Consider the following 15559-nt stretch of genomic DNA (forward strand, 5'->3'; position numbering starts at 1 on the left):
AAACAGTCATTTTTCTCGCACTCCATATGTGAATGGATCTTGGAGAAACTCTAACAACAACAACAACAACAATAGGATGTACCCACTTCCACACACTACTATAGCTTGCATAGAATAGATGTTGATGTAGGTGTGTTTCTTAGCTGTTGCAGAGGATCTCTGTTGCTGCTCAGGCACAGCTCTGTTACTTAATCACTTGTAGGGAAATGAAAAGGTTGAGTTTTCATTGCTTATACTGCTGTCTAGAAGCCATTGCATAGCAGTGTAAATAGTGTTACCATTGGATCTTGCCAGAATTGAAATAGGTTGTTTAGTGTTAGAAATGGAAGAGTTATGGCACCCAGATGATCATTATAGACAGTCTGTGCACCTGGTGAGTTAAATTTTCTTGTGGACATTTTGGAGACAGTGACATTGAATGGAACTGGTTCAATGGTCTAAGGATATTTTCAATGTTTTGATCATGGGAAACTTTGACTAAACAGTGGAATTATAATGAAAATGGTTCCAGTATTTAATGACATGGTTGATACTTTTTGAGTTAACTTTAACGTGTAGGGAGCTTTGTAGGAGGAAAAAATTGAAGTTCAAATTGGACTGCAGTACATGGTAGACAGTAGATAAATGAGAAATATGTTAATGTTAGTTATTCTCGTAAGTTGGTCTTTTCTTTTGATCAGATGTAGACACTTGCACGTTGAAGCACCAACAGGCAAACAAAAGATGACAAGAATATTTGTTTGGGAACCAGATTTTTTCTTCCTCGATAAGATGAATAGTTCATGAAAATTTGACTGTTCGGCAAATTAACTTATATACCAGAGGTATGGTGAAGGCAACAAAAACTAGAATATAAATTCAGTTTAGACCTTGAATGAAGGGGAATCACAGTACTATTTAATCCATGTTATTTTATTTTCACAACTAGGTTCATTTTGCACATTCTGGATATTGCACTCGTTGTTTCTGACAATGTGTATAAATGCCAACATAGCTCAGTTAACACTTAATTCTATTTTACAGATATTTAACTTTAGTGTGATTAAAAATGGAAATTCCATATAAACCGATACAATGTTAGGGTGTAAATATTAGGCCTTTTTTTTAATTTGTTGTGGAAGTTATTGCTGCTGTACATGAGAATGGTTTAATATGTTTGCTATTTGTTTTTAAGTAAAATTGCCACCTTCACGTTATGATCGGGTTGTCATAAATACAGTTACTTTTAATCAAAGTGATTGTGTGCTATAGTCTGATATGCAAGTTGCCTAAGTGCTGTGAAATAGCAAGAGTTGAGCCAGTCGGCTGAACGACCTGTCAGAGGCTTGGGTCAGTTATGCCCCAAGACAATTTTTTTTTCCAAATTCTGAATGACTCTTAACAACTAGATTTCGTCTAGTTATGTATTATGAAGCAATTGTTTGTAAACTAGTTGCTTAGTCTATTGTAGCCAAGTAATTTATAAATTTACTACAAGCACATTATTTATTGCACATTTTTGTGAAACAAATACTTTTTAAGTGTAGAATTGACTCAGAACATCGCAAAAAGAGTGGAAGTATTCAGTGTAGTTTTCCTGACTTTATCAGAAATTACACTGTGCAAAATTTGTTGATGTTGTCAACAATGCCTGTGATGTGCAATTTCCAGTTCATAATCAGTATGTACACACAGAAATTCTGAAAGTTGTTAAACAAAATACTCCTCTCTTCTTATGCTGTTAGTGCTACAGTTGCATTCCACTTTGTACATAACTATATGAACTTTCTCTTTTCGAGATTTTATTTAGTCTTTAATTACTAACATGGTTTTACTTATGGTCTGTTTAAATACAAATATTTCCAGGGGCAAGCCTAACACATCTAGCAGTTCAACCTCCAATAAGACACCAACAAGGGTTACAACAGAAAATGGAAACAAATCAAAGAAGACTCCCTCAAAAACACCAAAAAAGTCGCCAGGTAAATACTATTATGATGATCTTATCTGTAGCAGTTACCTCTTATTGTAATCAAATAGACATATTTAGCCTGTGTGGCTTTTTTACATATTCTGAAGAAAGTGGAAACAGCTCATTAAGAACATTTATATTGCTGATTTTACTCTTAAGGCTGGCAAAAAAAAGACACAGGAAATGACCTCAGATCAAGCTGAACTTGGAAAATCTGATTAAATTGCCACAAAATAAGAGCAACTTTGGTTGTCAAAATTTTGCAGATCGAACTGAGTTAAACTACAGTTGCCAGGTTAAAGCCAGTTGTATTGTGCAAATTTGAATTAAAATGAAGTAACAAGTAAACATATTGTTATTAACACAAAAATGTTTAGGAAATATGTGAATCTGCCACTCACAGTGCTTATGCTTCATGACACAGAACTGTTTTTCCTCTAGCATAAGATCGTACTTTATCCACTCCAGAATCACTGGATAAATAAATTTCATTGGCTGTAAACAATAAATGTATTAACTTTTTTTGATTAGTCATTGGTTATGTTAATTATTACTACTTCCTTATTAATGACATTTTACTTCACGTTTTTGAGCTAAAATTAAACTGTGATTGTAAATAATTTTGTATTAATGGAGGCCACTCACTGAAAAGCAGAAGCATTGACTTGTCAATAGACACTTACAAAGAGAGAGAACTCGTTGGTTTTTGGAGTAATTCTTTGATGAGCACTCACTAACTCTCAAGAGTGTGAATGAGTGTACCACTTTGCCCCTACATGGTGCCAGCTGGACTAACAGTGCCGTGCTGCATTTTGGCAGATGGGCTGGCTTCCTCATGTGATGCACTATTGTAAGAGTCTGGGGGAAGCAGCACACACTGTAGGTAATGCGAAGAAGTGAAGGGGGTGGAGGTGACAAGACAGAGGAAGGGGAAGCTTTTGGGTGAGGTTACAGGTGCAGTGGATTATGTGAGAGTGAGGTCAGGACAATTATGGGAATGGAGTATTGTTGTAAGGATAATCCCTCTATGTCTAGTTTAGAGAAACTGGTGGTGGAGAGAAGGATCCAAATGGCTTCGGTTGTGAAGCAGCCCTTGAAATTGAACACATTGTACTCAGCTGCATGTGATGACAGAGGGTGGTCAACTCTGTTCCATTTGGCAATGGTCATTCATCCTGATGGACAGCTGGATGGTATACATCGTGGCATAAAAAAGCTATGCAGTTTGCAGCAGAGCTGCATGCTTTCACTTGGATGCTTTCACAGGTGGCCTGGCCTCTGACAGGAGGGCAGTCCTGCGACAGGACTGGAGTAGGAGGTACTGGGTGGGTGGATTGGGCAGGGTATGAACCCTGTGGCAAGTGGTTGGAAATGGGGGTAGCATAGGGATTCACTAGAATGTTTTGCGAGTGGGTGACAGAACACCACTTTAGGAGGCATGGGAAAGATCTTGAGTCGAATATTTCTCATTTCGGGGTGTGGTGAGATGTTCAGTGGTTCCAGTCCAGGATGCTACTGGGTGATATAGGGGACACTTCTTTGTAGCTTATTCTTGGGGGTGCTGTGATGATTTATCCTCGTACACCCCATTCTAGATCTGGGAACCTATTCCAAATGCTTGTATCTCTGTTAAGTGTAGTGTCCCCCATGTCAAATGCTTTTCGGAAATCTGCAGGGTGTTGTACAAAGTTTTGACTCTTCTAGAGTTGAATAACACATGCTAAATACAAGATATGACGGCACCAAGTGCGGAATGTAAAGTTTTATTCCCTATACTGGTCAGTAATCAGGTCATACAGGTTGAATAAAAATAGTGTGTTCATGAAACTTCCTGGCAGATTAAAACTGTGTACCGGACAGAGACTCGAACTTGTTGGTAGAGCACTTGCCCTCGAAAGGCAAAGGTCCTGAGTTCGAGTCTCGGTCCGGCACACAGTTTTAATCTGCCAAGAAGTTTAATATCAGCGCACATTCCACTGCCGAGCGAAAATCTCATTGTGTGTTCATGGTGGAGTGCCATTTTTGGTACGGTGAATCTTTCGTGCATGTGTAACATGTATTCCGTATGCGTTTCAAGGTTCAGCTGTAAAAACAAATTCCTGCTCATGGAACAGTATGGAATTGAGTAAGAAACTTCCGTGCAACTGCCATTACATTGAATGGAAGCTCAGCCGGCCCTAAGAAAAACCGTCCGATCTCCCGAGAACAATGAAAGTGAGTGTAGCAGTTTACAGGCAATTCCTAGTTTGTTTCAAAAAAATGCCCAACTGATGAACGTTTCGCCTGCGTCCTCATCACATAATCTGGTGTGATTGCATTATCATTTGTACAAATTAGTTGTGACACAAGAGTTAGACCCTAGAGATTATCCAAAAAGAAAGATTCGCCGAGCAGAGACTTGAGAAAATGAAGGATAAAGAAATTGATCCTTATCAAATTTTGATGACAGATGAGGCACACTTCCATTTAACCAGTGGAGTGAATAAAAAAAATTATTGCTACTGGGCTTCTGAGTATCAACTGAAGAGAAGCTGTTACACGACGAGTGAGAAAAAGTAAGGGCAGGTGTGGCATTGTGGGATATCACCTTCAAAAGAACTATAAGCACTGCATGGTGTACGGAGATGTTGCAGGTGTTCCTAATCCCTATGCTTCACTGTCTTAGTTCCAATAAGACAGCACGACATGGCACACTTCAAAGCTCTGACTTCTCCATGAAGCAGTTTGGTAACGGCACAATTTCAAAGTGCATTTGTGTTGAATGGCTGCCTCACTCACCTGATTTAACCAAGTCAGATTTTTACCTACATGGTTATTTTAAGACAAGAGTGTACTCTGATTGGCTGAGAAGTTTGCAAAGATAAAAAGATCAAATTCATGATGAAATTTCCAGAATTCCTCCGGCAGTTAGGAAACATGTTCAAAAACTGGGTGAAATGCATAGAGTATTGTGCAGTCACAAATGGTAGTCATTTGTCTGATAGTATTTCATAAGTTAAATTGAACAAATGTTTTACCGTGTGTAAAATATTTGGCTGTGTTTCCTGTTAGTTTGTGTGTGTTGTTAGTTTGAAATCGTCAAAACATTGTGATACACCCTGTAGAAATATGGAATCAGTCTGTTGCTCTTCATCCCTTGTTTAGAATAGAAAGTTGAGGAAAGGGGCAAAGCAGAGTTTTGCATGAGCAATGCTTTCTAAAACTGTGCTGATTTGTGAACATGTTTTTTGGTCTCTTGGAAATTTATTGTATTCAGACTGACAATATGTTAAAGAATCCAGCAGCAAACTGATGTTAAGGATATTAGTATGTAACTTTGTGGATCCATTCTTTTACCCTTCTTATATAAAGGAGTCACCTGTGCATTTTTAGAGTTATTTGGGGCTTTCTGTTGGGTGAGACCTTCGTGATAAATGCAAGCTAAGTGAGGGGCCAGTGTCTTAGAGTACTCCTTCTAAAACTGAATTGGGATTCCATACGGACCTGGTGACTTATTTGATTTCAACACTTTGTTATTTCTCTGTGCCAGGAATGCTCGTTACTATGTTACCTATCCAGGCTCTGTGATGGTTAGACAACAATGTGTTTGTATGATTCTCCTGTGTGAATGGCTTTATAAACTTTGGCTTTCACTTTGCTGTCTTCTACTGCCATGCCAGAATAGTCAATACATGACTGCCAGAATGAGATTTCCACTCTGAAGCAGAGTGTGCACTGTTATGAAACTTCCTGACACATTAAAACTGTGTACCGGACCGAAACTCGAACTCGGGACCTTTGCACTTCCAACTAGTTTTGCATGCTCTGGATATTCTTGCATTATTGACCATAGACTTTCTTTGAATGACGATAGAACTGTCACAGCAGAATCGGACGGCTGGTAAATGTCTCAACAGTTAACTTGGTTTTACCTAGACCTGTCATACACGGCCACCTAGCTTCACTATCGTGCTCAATTTAGACATCAGTAGGGACAACGTCTGTCAACTGCAGTGAACACCCCTATCCTATGGTATCTAATCTGTCATTCTGATATATATTCCGGGTTGCTACAAGTTGTGGAAATCGGGGAATTTGGTTGGTTGGTTGGTTGTTTCGGGGAAGGAGACCAGACAGCGAAGTCATCGGTCTCATCGGATTAGGGAAGGACGGGGAAGGAAGTCGGCCGTGCCCTTTGAAAGGAACCATCCCGGCATTTGCCTGGAGCAATTTAGGGAAATCACGGAAAACCTAAATCAGGATGGCCGGACGCGGGATTGAACCATCGTCCTCCCGAATGCGGGTCCAGTGTCTAACCACTGCGCCACCTCGCTCGGTATCAGGGAATTTCAGACATGTCGAGGAAATCGGTGAAATTTGAGGAAACAAAAAACTGCAGGAAAAATCTTATTTTGTCTCAGTAGATGAAATGGTTTGTTTACTGATATGTCGTGCATCGTTGCTGGCTGGTCGCAGCTGAGAACATGCTCTGCTTCCCTAATCTCTCATTTGTACTGCTTTTCCCCTTCCTGCCACTCCCCTCACCTTGTTGTCAGTGCTGTCACCACTTCTTGCCACTAGCCTGTCAGCTACCAATGAGAGGCAGGGAGGTGTGAGCAGCGGTTTGGTTTGGATCTGATTCTCAGATATTGTTGACGCACTGACCGGAGACAGCGGTAATATGTGCACGATTTGTCTGAGTGATTGTGTGAACATGTGTGTGTTCTTGTTTTCTGACAAAGGCTATGGCTGAAAATTTATTTATTTTTGGGTGATTGTCTTTTCTACATGTCTGTCTGTGGCTCAGCTATCATCTTTACTATGGGATGCTACCTATTCTTCTTAGTATTGATTCCGAGTATTTGCGCAAGTTCTGTTGCATGGACTGATCACCGTGGTTTCATTTCATCAACATGGTGTCTGTGACACGTGAATAGCTGGCCACACTAGCAGATTTCCACAACGGGTCAAAACCAAAGGCCATTTGTGCGGGTATCTCCAAGGGATTGGGTCTGCCGATCTGAAGCTCATTGTTTCCCACTAATGTGCAGGCCCTGCTGATACAGTCGCAGGTTCGAATCCTGCCTCAGGCATGGGTGTGTGTGATGTCCTTAGGTTAGTTAGGTTTAAGTAGTTCTCAGTATAGGGGACTGATAACCTCTGATAGTAAGTCCCATAGTGCTCAGAGCCATTTGAACCATTTTTTGCAGATCATACCCATCAAATCTAGTCACCAATGTGTCTGCGGTCCGATCTCTTTGTGTGTGGCATAATGCAGTGGATTTTCGTGGTTTATCCACCGACCCAGGACAGACCTGCCCCTTGGCAGGCGACAGGCCATGGGCAAAGGGGTTCAGGAATTGTGACTGTCTCACTGCAAGTACATTGTACAGTATGGCATTTTATTGACATTTTATTTATTGTGGTACATTTTGGCACTTTGAAACTAGTTCGTATATTAGAAAGTATGAATGATAAGGAGAAGAAAACTGTGGCAGTAACTGGCAGTTTGTATGCTGTGTACTCATATATTTCTCAAAAGAAAAATCACACAATACTTCTAAAATAAGACATAACAAAGTGGGTAATAACAGACAATAATGAACATAGTAGAACCAACATTTTACTGGTGGTCACTTAGTGTTTGTTTACACAACTTTTCCGTGTTTTATACACTTCTTTCAAGAGGCCTACTTTTTCCTGAGGTTATTTCTGAAATCAGTGAAGGTATTTTAAATCTGTCTTGTAACTCCAAGGACTTCGTATTTTTGTCACCAGATGTGTTTTATTTTATTGAAATGAATGGTATTAATGAAACACACACACCACACACAGGGGGAAGAAATAGAAGTCGTTACATTCTTTTGTCAACTTACGTCTTTACTTACCCATGGGATCTCAAAATTTGTCAGGGAAAAATGCTAAAGCTTGTCTGGAAATTGGGGAAATATCAGGGAATTTCACTTGGGGAAACTTGTCAGGGTTGCCACATTTCAGAGCTATCTACCTTGCCTTCCAGACAGCTCTGTCTCAAGTATAATGAGAGTGAGAACTTTCCTGGAGGGCAGTAAATTCGGGATGTTTGTTGTGTTTACAGGTAAAATTTTGACAGTTAAAATGTCTTTACTCTGGACGTAGCCTGACTTCCCTTCATGTGTATAGACTGGGAATTGTTCATCAGAATACTTCAAATTACTGCCTAGCCTAAGAAACCGCCAGTACTCTGCTACCAGAGTAGTTGCTTCCTATGTGTAGTGCACCTCTGGTCTATCAGGGGACGTCCTTCAAATCTCCACTCAATAATGCAGATCCAGGAATCTGCAGCCAAGACCGTGACTACTGACGAAGCCTCCATTTGAGCCCTTCCACTTGGCCAAACCAAAGGACCCCCATCAGTTGTTTGAACAAAGCTACAAATTGTGAACTCTGGTTGCACCATGTGCATGAAACCACCACCACTATCGCCACCTCTGTCTAATGCCTGTATGAACTAAGGATGCTCTCAGAAACGATGCGACAGGTGTCGGTGCCAGTGTGAGCCACAACTTGCAGACGACTGCACTTGTATGTTCGATAGCCACAGGCAAGGCTGCCACAACATCTCGGAAGAAGCACTGTGGCAGATATACAGAGTGCACATTGGCTTTTTCTCCATATCTTGAATGTTATCTTCCCAAGGGGCTCCATAATGTGCCTAACATTGGAGCTCCTGATAAGTAGCAAATTGTGACCACATTAACCTGCTCACTCTTCTGAAGGAACAGCCATCTGCGCACCCATAGGGTGAATAGGTGAGGCCAGCTGATCAGCTTGCACTTTGCCCCTTCGCCTTGAGCCATGCAAATGCTGTACTACCTGATATTCATCCTACTGTTAGGATACACTAAAAAGTGCCTTAGTAGCAGAGCCCATTGGCCAAAAAAGTGGCACCTGATGTGTCCCATGCACATGACAGATTCTTCACCAGTTCTGCACCACGAGGCAGCAACCTGAATGTTGTTGATCATAGCCAAAAATGCATTCATATGTTTGGTGACTGCTGTTAGTTCCTTTGTCTGCATGCAGCATGCACACATCCTGCCTGTAATAGCAGCTGAAGAAGCAAAATAGAAAAGTAGATAGAAATATGACTTACCGAACGAAAGCGCTGGCAGGTCGATATATATATATATATATATATATATATAAAAAAACAAAGATGAGGTGACTTACTGAACAAAAGCGCTGGCAGGTCGATAGACACACAAACATACACACAAAATTCAAGCTTTCGCAACAAACTGTTGCCTCATCAGGAAAGAGGGAAGGAGAGGGGAAGACGAAAGGAAGTGGGTTTTAAGGGAGAGGGTAAGGAGTCATTCCAATCCCGGGAGCGGAAAGACTTACCTTAGGGGGAAAAAGGACAGGTATACACTCGCACACACGCACATATCCATCCACACATACAGACACAAGCAGACATTTTTAAAGACCAGTCTGCTTGTGTCTGTATGTGTGGATGGATATGTGCGTGTGTGCGAGTATATACCTGTCCTTTTTTCCCCCTAAGGTAAGTCTTTCCGCTCCCGGGATTGGAATGACTCCTTACCCTCTCCCTTAAAACCCACATCCTTTCGTCTTTCCCTCTCCTTCCCTCTTTCCTGATGAGGCAACAGTTTGTTGCGAAAGCTTGAATTTTGTGTGTATGTTTGTGTTTGTTTGTGTGTCTATCGACCTGCCAGCGCTTTTGTTCGGTAAGTCACCTCATCTTTGTTTTTATATATAATTTTTCCCACGTGGAATGTTTCCCTCTATTATAAAGTAGATAGGAACATAGATATGAAACTTGCTACCCTCCTGAGGTCACCAGTGGATGCTGATGCCTTGATGAGCAGCATAGCATGCTGTTCGGGAGAAATGAACATTGTTCTACAGACTGCCTGAATTAACACTTACAGTTAAAAATGTGACATGAAACTTCTTAAATTGGAAAACGTATATGAAATTTAAGAAATATTCTGGTAGGAAAACCCAGGCAAAGCTAAATATGTAACTTGCCATTGTGGAGATGTGAACAGGCAACAGCTGAGGGCCTCAATCTCGTAAAACACCTCCCCGCACTCTCCACCGAACAGTTTCCCCTTCCCCTGTCCTGTCAGCCCCTCCCAACTCACCTTCCGTATACGCTGCTCCTACAACAATCCTTCACATGCCTAACCCGTATACCTGTCACCCTTCTTCCCCTGCATTCCTAGCTGACAAATCCTCGCTTCTCTCATATCTGCTAGCAACCCACTCCCAGTCCCTCTAATCTGTCTCCCTCTCCTTCTATCCATGCCACCTACCACTACCAATCCCACTACAATGAGGCGACCTGCTGAAATACAGCAAGAGAGAGAGAGAGAGAGAGAGAGAGAGAGAGAGAGAGAGAGAGAGAGGGGGGATTACTCCAGCTGTCTGTATGTAATTATAGACAGCTCAGTGCTTTCTGCCGAGTGGTCTTCATTAACCTAAAAGTATTAACATTGCACCAGAATTTTCCTACAACAGTAAACTGTGATTGACATTTTCCATGTAGATGTTACAGTCCAAATTGTTAATGTAATTGTGAATGAATGGTATAAAGTCCAGGTTGGTATATGAACAGTATTATGAAACAGGTAGATTGCTACTTACTGTCAAGATGATGTGTTGAGTTGCAGGCAGGCACGAAAAAAAGATTTAGGCCTACATGTTGAACTTTCAAAAAATGCACAGATTCAGAAAAGCAAGCACACTTCATGCACATGACTGCCATCTCTGGCCACTTTGGCCAGAATGGATCCGTGTCTTGTCAAATGCGAGTAACAGTCTGGAATGGGGTGGGGAAGGGGGGGGGGGGAGGGATAGCACTGCAAGAGTGTGGGGAGAGAAGTCAGCACTGCGTGTTGGTGTGTGCTGAGTCTATATGGTGGGAGGACAAGGTTACCAGGTGCAGCTTCGGGAGGCTGTGGGAGGATGGAGGGAGGGAATGGTTAGTGGAAAAGGAGAGGTGCAGAGAAGAGGAAAAGACTGGTGGGTGTGTTGCTAGAGTGTGGTGCACAGTTGATGGGACAGAAGGGACAGAAACTGTTGGCTGGAGGGAGTGAGCACAGTAGATTACTGTAAGTTGAGGCTGGAGAATGTGGTTGAAAAATAAATTCTATCTGCACAGTTCAGAAAAGCTGATGGTTGGGGGAAGAATCCACGTGAGCTGAGTTGTGAAGCAGCCATTAAAATAAAGCATGCTACTTTCAGCTGCATGATGTGCCACAAGTTGGTCCACTGTGGTCTGGGCCACAGTTTGGTGATGACCTTTCATCCTGCTCGATAACTGGTTGGTAGCCACACCATTATAAAAGAACTGCCCATTAATTGACATGACTGCGTGCAGAGGTGGTGCTGTGTTTGATGAGGTAGGACAAACTTGTGACAGGACTGTGGAAGGGCTGGTTGGGTCTTGTATCTGGTTGGGGGCTGGGAGTGGCATAGGAAGCTATGAAGATGTAGAGGTTGGGTTGGTGACAGAACACCATGTTAGGAGGGGTGGGAAGGATCTAATGTAAGATATCTCTCACTTCAGAGCACGATGATAGATAATCGGAGCTGTGATGAAGGATGTGATTCAATTTGTCCAGTCCAGAGTGATAACTGCGTGATGGAAAGGGGACCTCCTTTGTAGCGATTCTTGGGGCGGGGCGTTGAAGGATTGGGGGTGTGGGAATATGACATAGGAAAGCTGTTCATGAAGTAAGTCTGCAGGACAGTGCCTATCTTTGAAGGCTTTTTCAAGACCTTCATCTACTGGGCAAGGGAGTTGTCACTGGTGGTATGCAATTCCCAGATGGCCAGGCAGTATGGGAGGGAATTTTTTTGGTGGAAAAGGGATGGCAGCTGCCAAAATACAGGTAGTGTTGACAGTTGGTATGTTTAATGTGGATTCAGCCACCAGAGGTGAGGCGATAAACATCCAGGAAGGTGGCATGCTGGGCTGAAGAGGACCAGGTGAGGTGAATGAGATAAGGTGTCGATGTGAAGAAATGAGGATAGGGTGTCTTGGCCCTGAGTTCAGATCATGGAGGTATCACCTTCTCTCCCATCTGTTTCACGTGGTCTGCAACTCCTGCCATCTTTACAGTGAGCAACATTATATCCTTTTCATAATACTGTTGAATGAATAGTGTCTGGTTTGATAAAAGGTCAATTTTTATCTTAATTTTTAATTTGGTCTTTATAGGGTCCAAAACACCAGGCGCAAAAACTCCGAGTGGGGGTGACAGGTTTATACCAGTTCGAAGCCAGTCCTCATTTGAAATGGGTCATTTTAAGGTATGAAGTAGATACAAAACTCTATCTACAGTATTTACTGCGTGAGATGCTAATTACCATAAGATAGAGCTGCACATGTATTTTTGTCTAAGTAGTTACATTTAGTGGAGGGTATTGAGAAGTTTCCATCTCAGCTGTCACTTACACATATCTACTTCATTGAAATTCGCGCAATTGGCCAATTTCAGCATTACAGTCGATTTTAAAGTGCTGTGAATAAAAAGTAACAAGTTTGTTTGGCTCACTGACCAATAAAAATTATTTTTGCAGAGAACAGCCTTAAATTTGTACTTAAGTGCCATGACCTTGTAATCATTAGATTGTTTAACAGCAGACATTACAGTTCTGAAAGCGAGTGCATATGGTTGTCAAATTTAAAACAGAATGTTTACTGAATGCAGTAATAGTCACTGTGGGAACTATTTCATGTTCGAAGTCTTTGTATGTGCTCACTTCAGTCATTAAAAACAAATTGCTTGAGCTGTCTGTATAGGAAATATACACATCGTCGATGCAGCATTATACATCCGTGCGTTTGTAAATCAGAAATGTATATGATGTAAATGTGATATGTCTATGTAATTACTGGAAAATTGGAGGCTTGAAATTGTAACAAACTAATCTAGTGTGAACAGTATGTTTGCACAGAACAAACCAATACTGGTTACTTCTGTGCAGACATACTGTTCACACAACAACTTGAGTATATTATACAACTTAAGTATAATATGTAGGCATTGCATCCTGTGGATGATTATAAACTATTGTTCCTTTGCAAACAAAATCAAACAATGGAAAATCCAAGATGGACTGTAACAATATCATGAAAAGGATAGTTGCTACTAATCATATAGCGGAGATGCTGAGTTGCAGGTAGGTACTACGAAAACACTGTCACACAATAAGTTTTTGGCCTATAAAGCCTTTGACAAAATGCGCGCGCACACACACACACACACACACACACACACACACACACACACACACACACACACACACACACACACACACACACACACACACGTGTGTGTGTGTGTGTGTGTGTGTGTGTGTGTGTGTGTGTGTGTGTGTGTGTGTGTGTGTGTGTGTGTGTGTGTGTGTGTGTGTGTGCGCGCGCGCGCGCGCGCTGCGCGCGCGCGCGCGCGCGCGCGCGCGCGCACAGGCATGCGAGTGTGAGAGACCACAGTCTGGCAGCTGGAGCCAGACTATGAGCAGCAGCACATGATGGGAGAGACATCCGGATAAGGGTGGGGGGACAGTGAAGTGCTGCTGCGGGAGCGTGCAGGGATGAGGTGGGGAGAGGGTAGGGCAGTTAAGTGCAGGTTAGACGGAGAGGGGATCCACAGTTTGTTTGTGGCCATTCATGTGGACAGACAGCTTGTTGGTTGTCATGCCCATGTAGAATGCAGCATACTGGTAGCAGCTTAGCATATAGATCAGATGAATGGTTTCACAGGTAGTCCTACCTTTGGTGCGATAGGTCATGTTTGTGACCAGACTGGAGTAGGTGATAGTGGGAGGAGGTATGGGACAGGTCTTGCATCTAGATCTATTACAGGGATACGAGCCAAGAGGCAAGGGGTTGGGAACAAGAATTGTGTAGGGATGGACGTGGGTATTGTGTAGGTTCAGTGGGTGGCGGAGTATCACTGTGAAAAGAAGGGGGGGGCGTGCGGGCGGGCATTTCTCATTTCAGGGCACAGCGAGAGGTAGTTGAAATTAGAGTGCTGCAACGCTCAGTGTTTGACCAGTCACGGCTCGCCTGTTGACGGGGGGACCGAGCCACTAGTGTCCGGCCCCATACAACTCGGATCGGTCACGTACTCGCTCTATGTCTGTTATCCGGATTCCGGACACGCGGATAACCGAACATGACCGGTCACCGCTGACGTCCCACCTTGCCTCGCCCCGGCTCGCTGCACTGTACTGCACTGTACAAATCCAACGCCTCTCTCTCTCTCTCTCTCTCTCTCTCTCTCTCTCTCTCTCTCGCTCTTTCTTTTTCTCTTTCTCTTTCTCTCCCTTTCACACACACAGTGTATTTATCTCTCTCTCTCTCTCTCTCTCTTTTAATACAAAAGTAACATTTCCAAGACTGGGTACGTGACACAGCTAAATTCATAAAGCACCTGGAAAGTAAAATGATATTTCAATACAATCGCGGATAGAAGACGAGTCTCATTTCCAAACAAAAGATATATTTTTCCTTTCATTTGTAGGAAACATTAAATAAGTGCTTTTCCTGTAATCTAGAAGACAACCACCTTCGTAAAGAAAGCACACAAAGAACATTAAACATTTACAGACGTAACTTGTCACACTTTTCAATTGTTTACAACATAAACAAAATTATAGTTATTGTTGATCAGCAGTAAATAACTAACGCGTTCCGAATTTAATTGGCTGCGGCAATTTGTTAGTAACATGTTGGCTTTACTAAAGCACCTTTCACTAGGTGCGCTTGTTGCTGGGATACATAAAATACATCTTGCAACTGTAGCCAAATCTGGCAGATCTGTTTCATGTCTGCTCCACCACTTTAAGGTGTCATCATCCTCTCCGGGGGGCATTAAAATGTACAGATCTATTTCATCTGCTGCGGATGATCTGTTGTTCCTCCATTCCTTGAAACGATCTCTCTTTCTGGGTGGTGATGACACAGTACTTGAAGGATCTATGATAATAAACAAAAGAGACAACTAATACAGAACTGATATCGAAATAATCGAAACATTCCCGTAAGAGACTGATGACCTCGCTGTTTGGTCTCTACCCCAAAAAACTCGACCCCCGTTCCCATAAAAACGAGATGTTTTACGTTAATGAAATATTATACGAGTCACAACATTCCCGTTTCTCTATAATACACTTCCCACTAACTGTGCAAAAACGATTATGTTAATGATTGCATGTTGAACCTGCGTACATAGCACACGTGTCGCACATTGCTAAGAATTTACTGCTTTTCACTTATTTCAAGCATATTAAGATCACGGAAGGACGGCCAAAGAAACGCTTTGTGAGGTTTCTTGCAACTGTGTTTCTTTAAATGAGTGGTTCCCGACTGATAAAACAATAAAGTCGAGCTTTTTATGCACGATACGTACCCAGTAGACGCAGTGTTTCCATCTACAACCAACAGAAACCCCCCAGGGGATCCACAACTCTTTTGTGGATACGTGTGTAGCGAGCACGGGACCCCGAGCTAATGTGGCCTTCCTTCTTTTCCGGGCTGCATACCCCCTCTTTCCGTATCCTTCCCCATCCCCCATCTTCGCCCCCCCCCCCCCCCCCCCTCCCCCT

At 42.4% G+C, this 15559-nt stretch overlaps 1 protein-coding gene across 8 annotated transcripts in view; it reads left to right on the forward strand.

Moving 5' to 3' along the window:
• LOC124777589 (cell division cycle protein 20 homolog) overlaps nucleotides 1-15559 on the forward strand; it is a 93161-nt gene that overhangs the window by 22853 nt on the left and 54749 nt on the right. For all 8 annotated transcript variants that reach the window (XM_047253051.1, XM_047253045.1, XM_047253046.1 and 5 more), the window contains exons 3-4: nucleotides 1846-1961; nucleotides 12165-12256. In XM_047253051.1, the coding sequence (XP_047109007.1) occupies nucleotides 1846-1961; nucleotides 12165-12256 (208 nt within the window). The remainder of the gene's footprint in view (nucleotides 1-1845; nucleotides 1962-12164; nucleotides 12257-15559) is intronic.

Source organism: Schistocerca piceifrons, chromosome 2 (assembly GCF_021461385.2).
Source record: "Schistocerca piceifrons isolate TAMUIC-IGC-003096 chromosome 2, iqSchPice1.1, whole genome shotgun sequence".
In the NCBI taxonomy this organism is placed as follows: Eukaryota; Metazoa; Arthropoda; class Insecta; order Orthoptera; family Acrididae; genus Schistocerca; species Schistocerca piceifrons.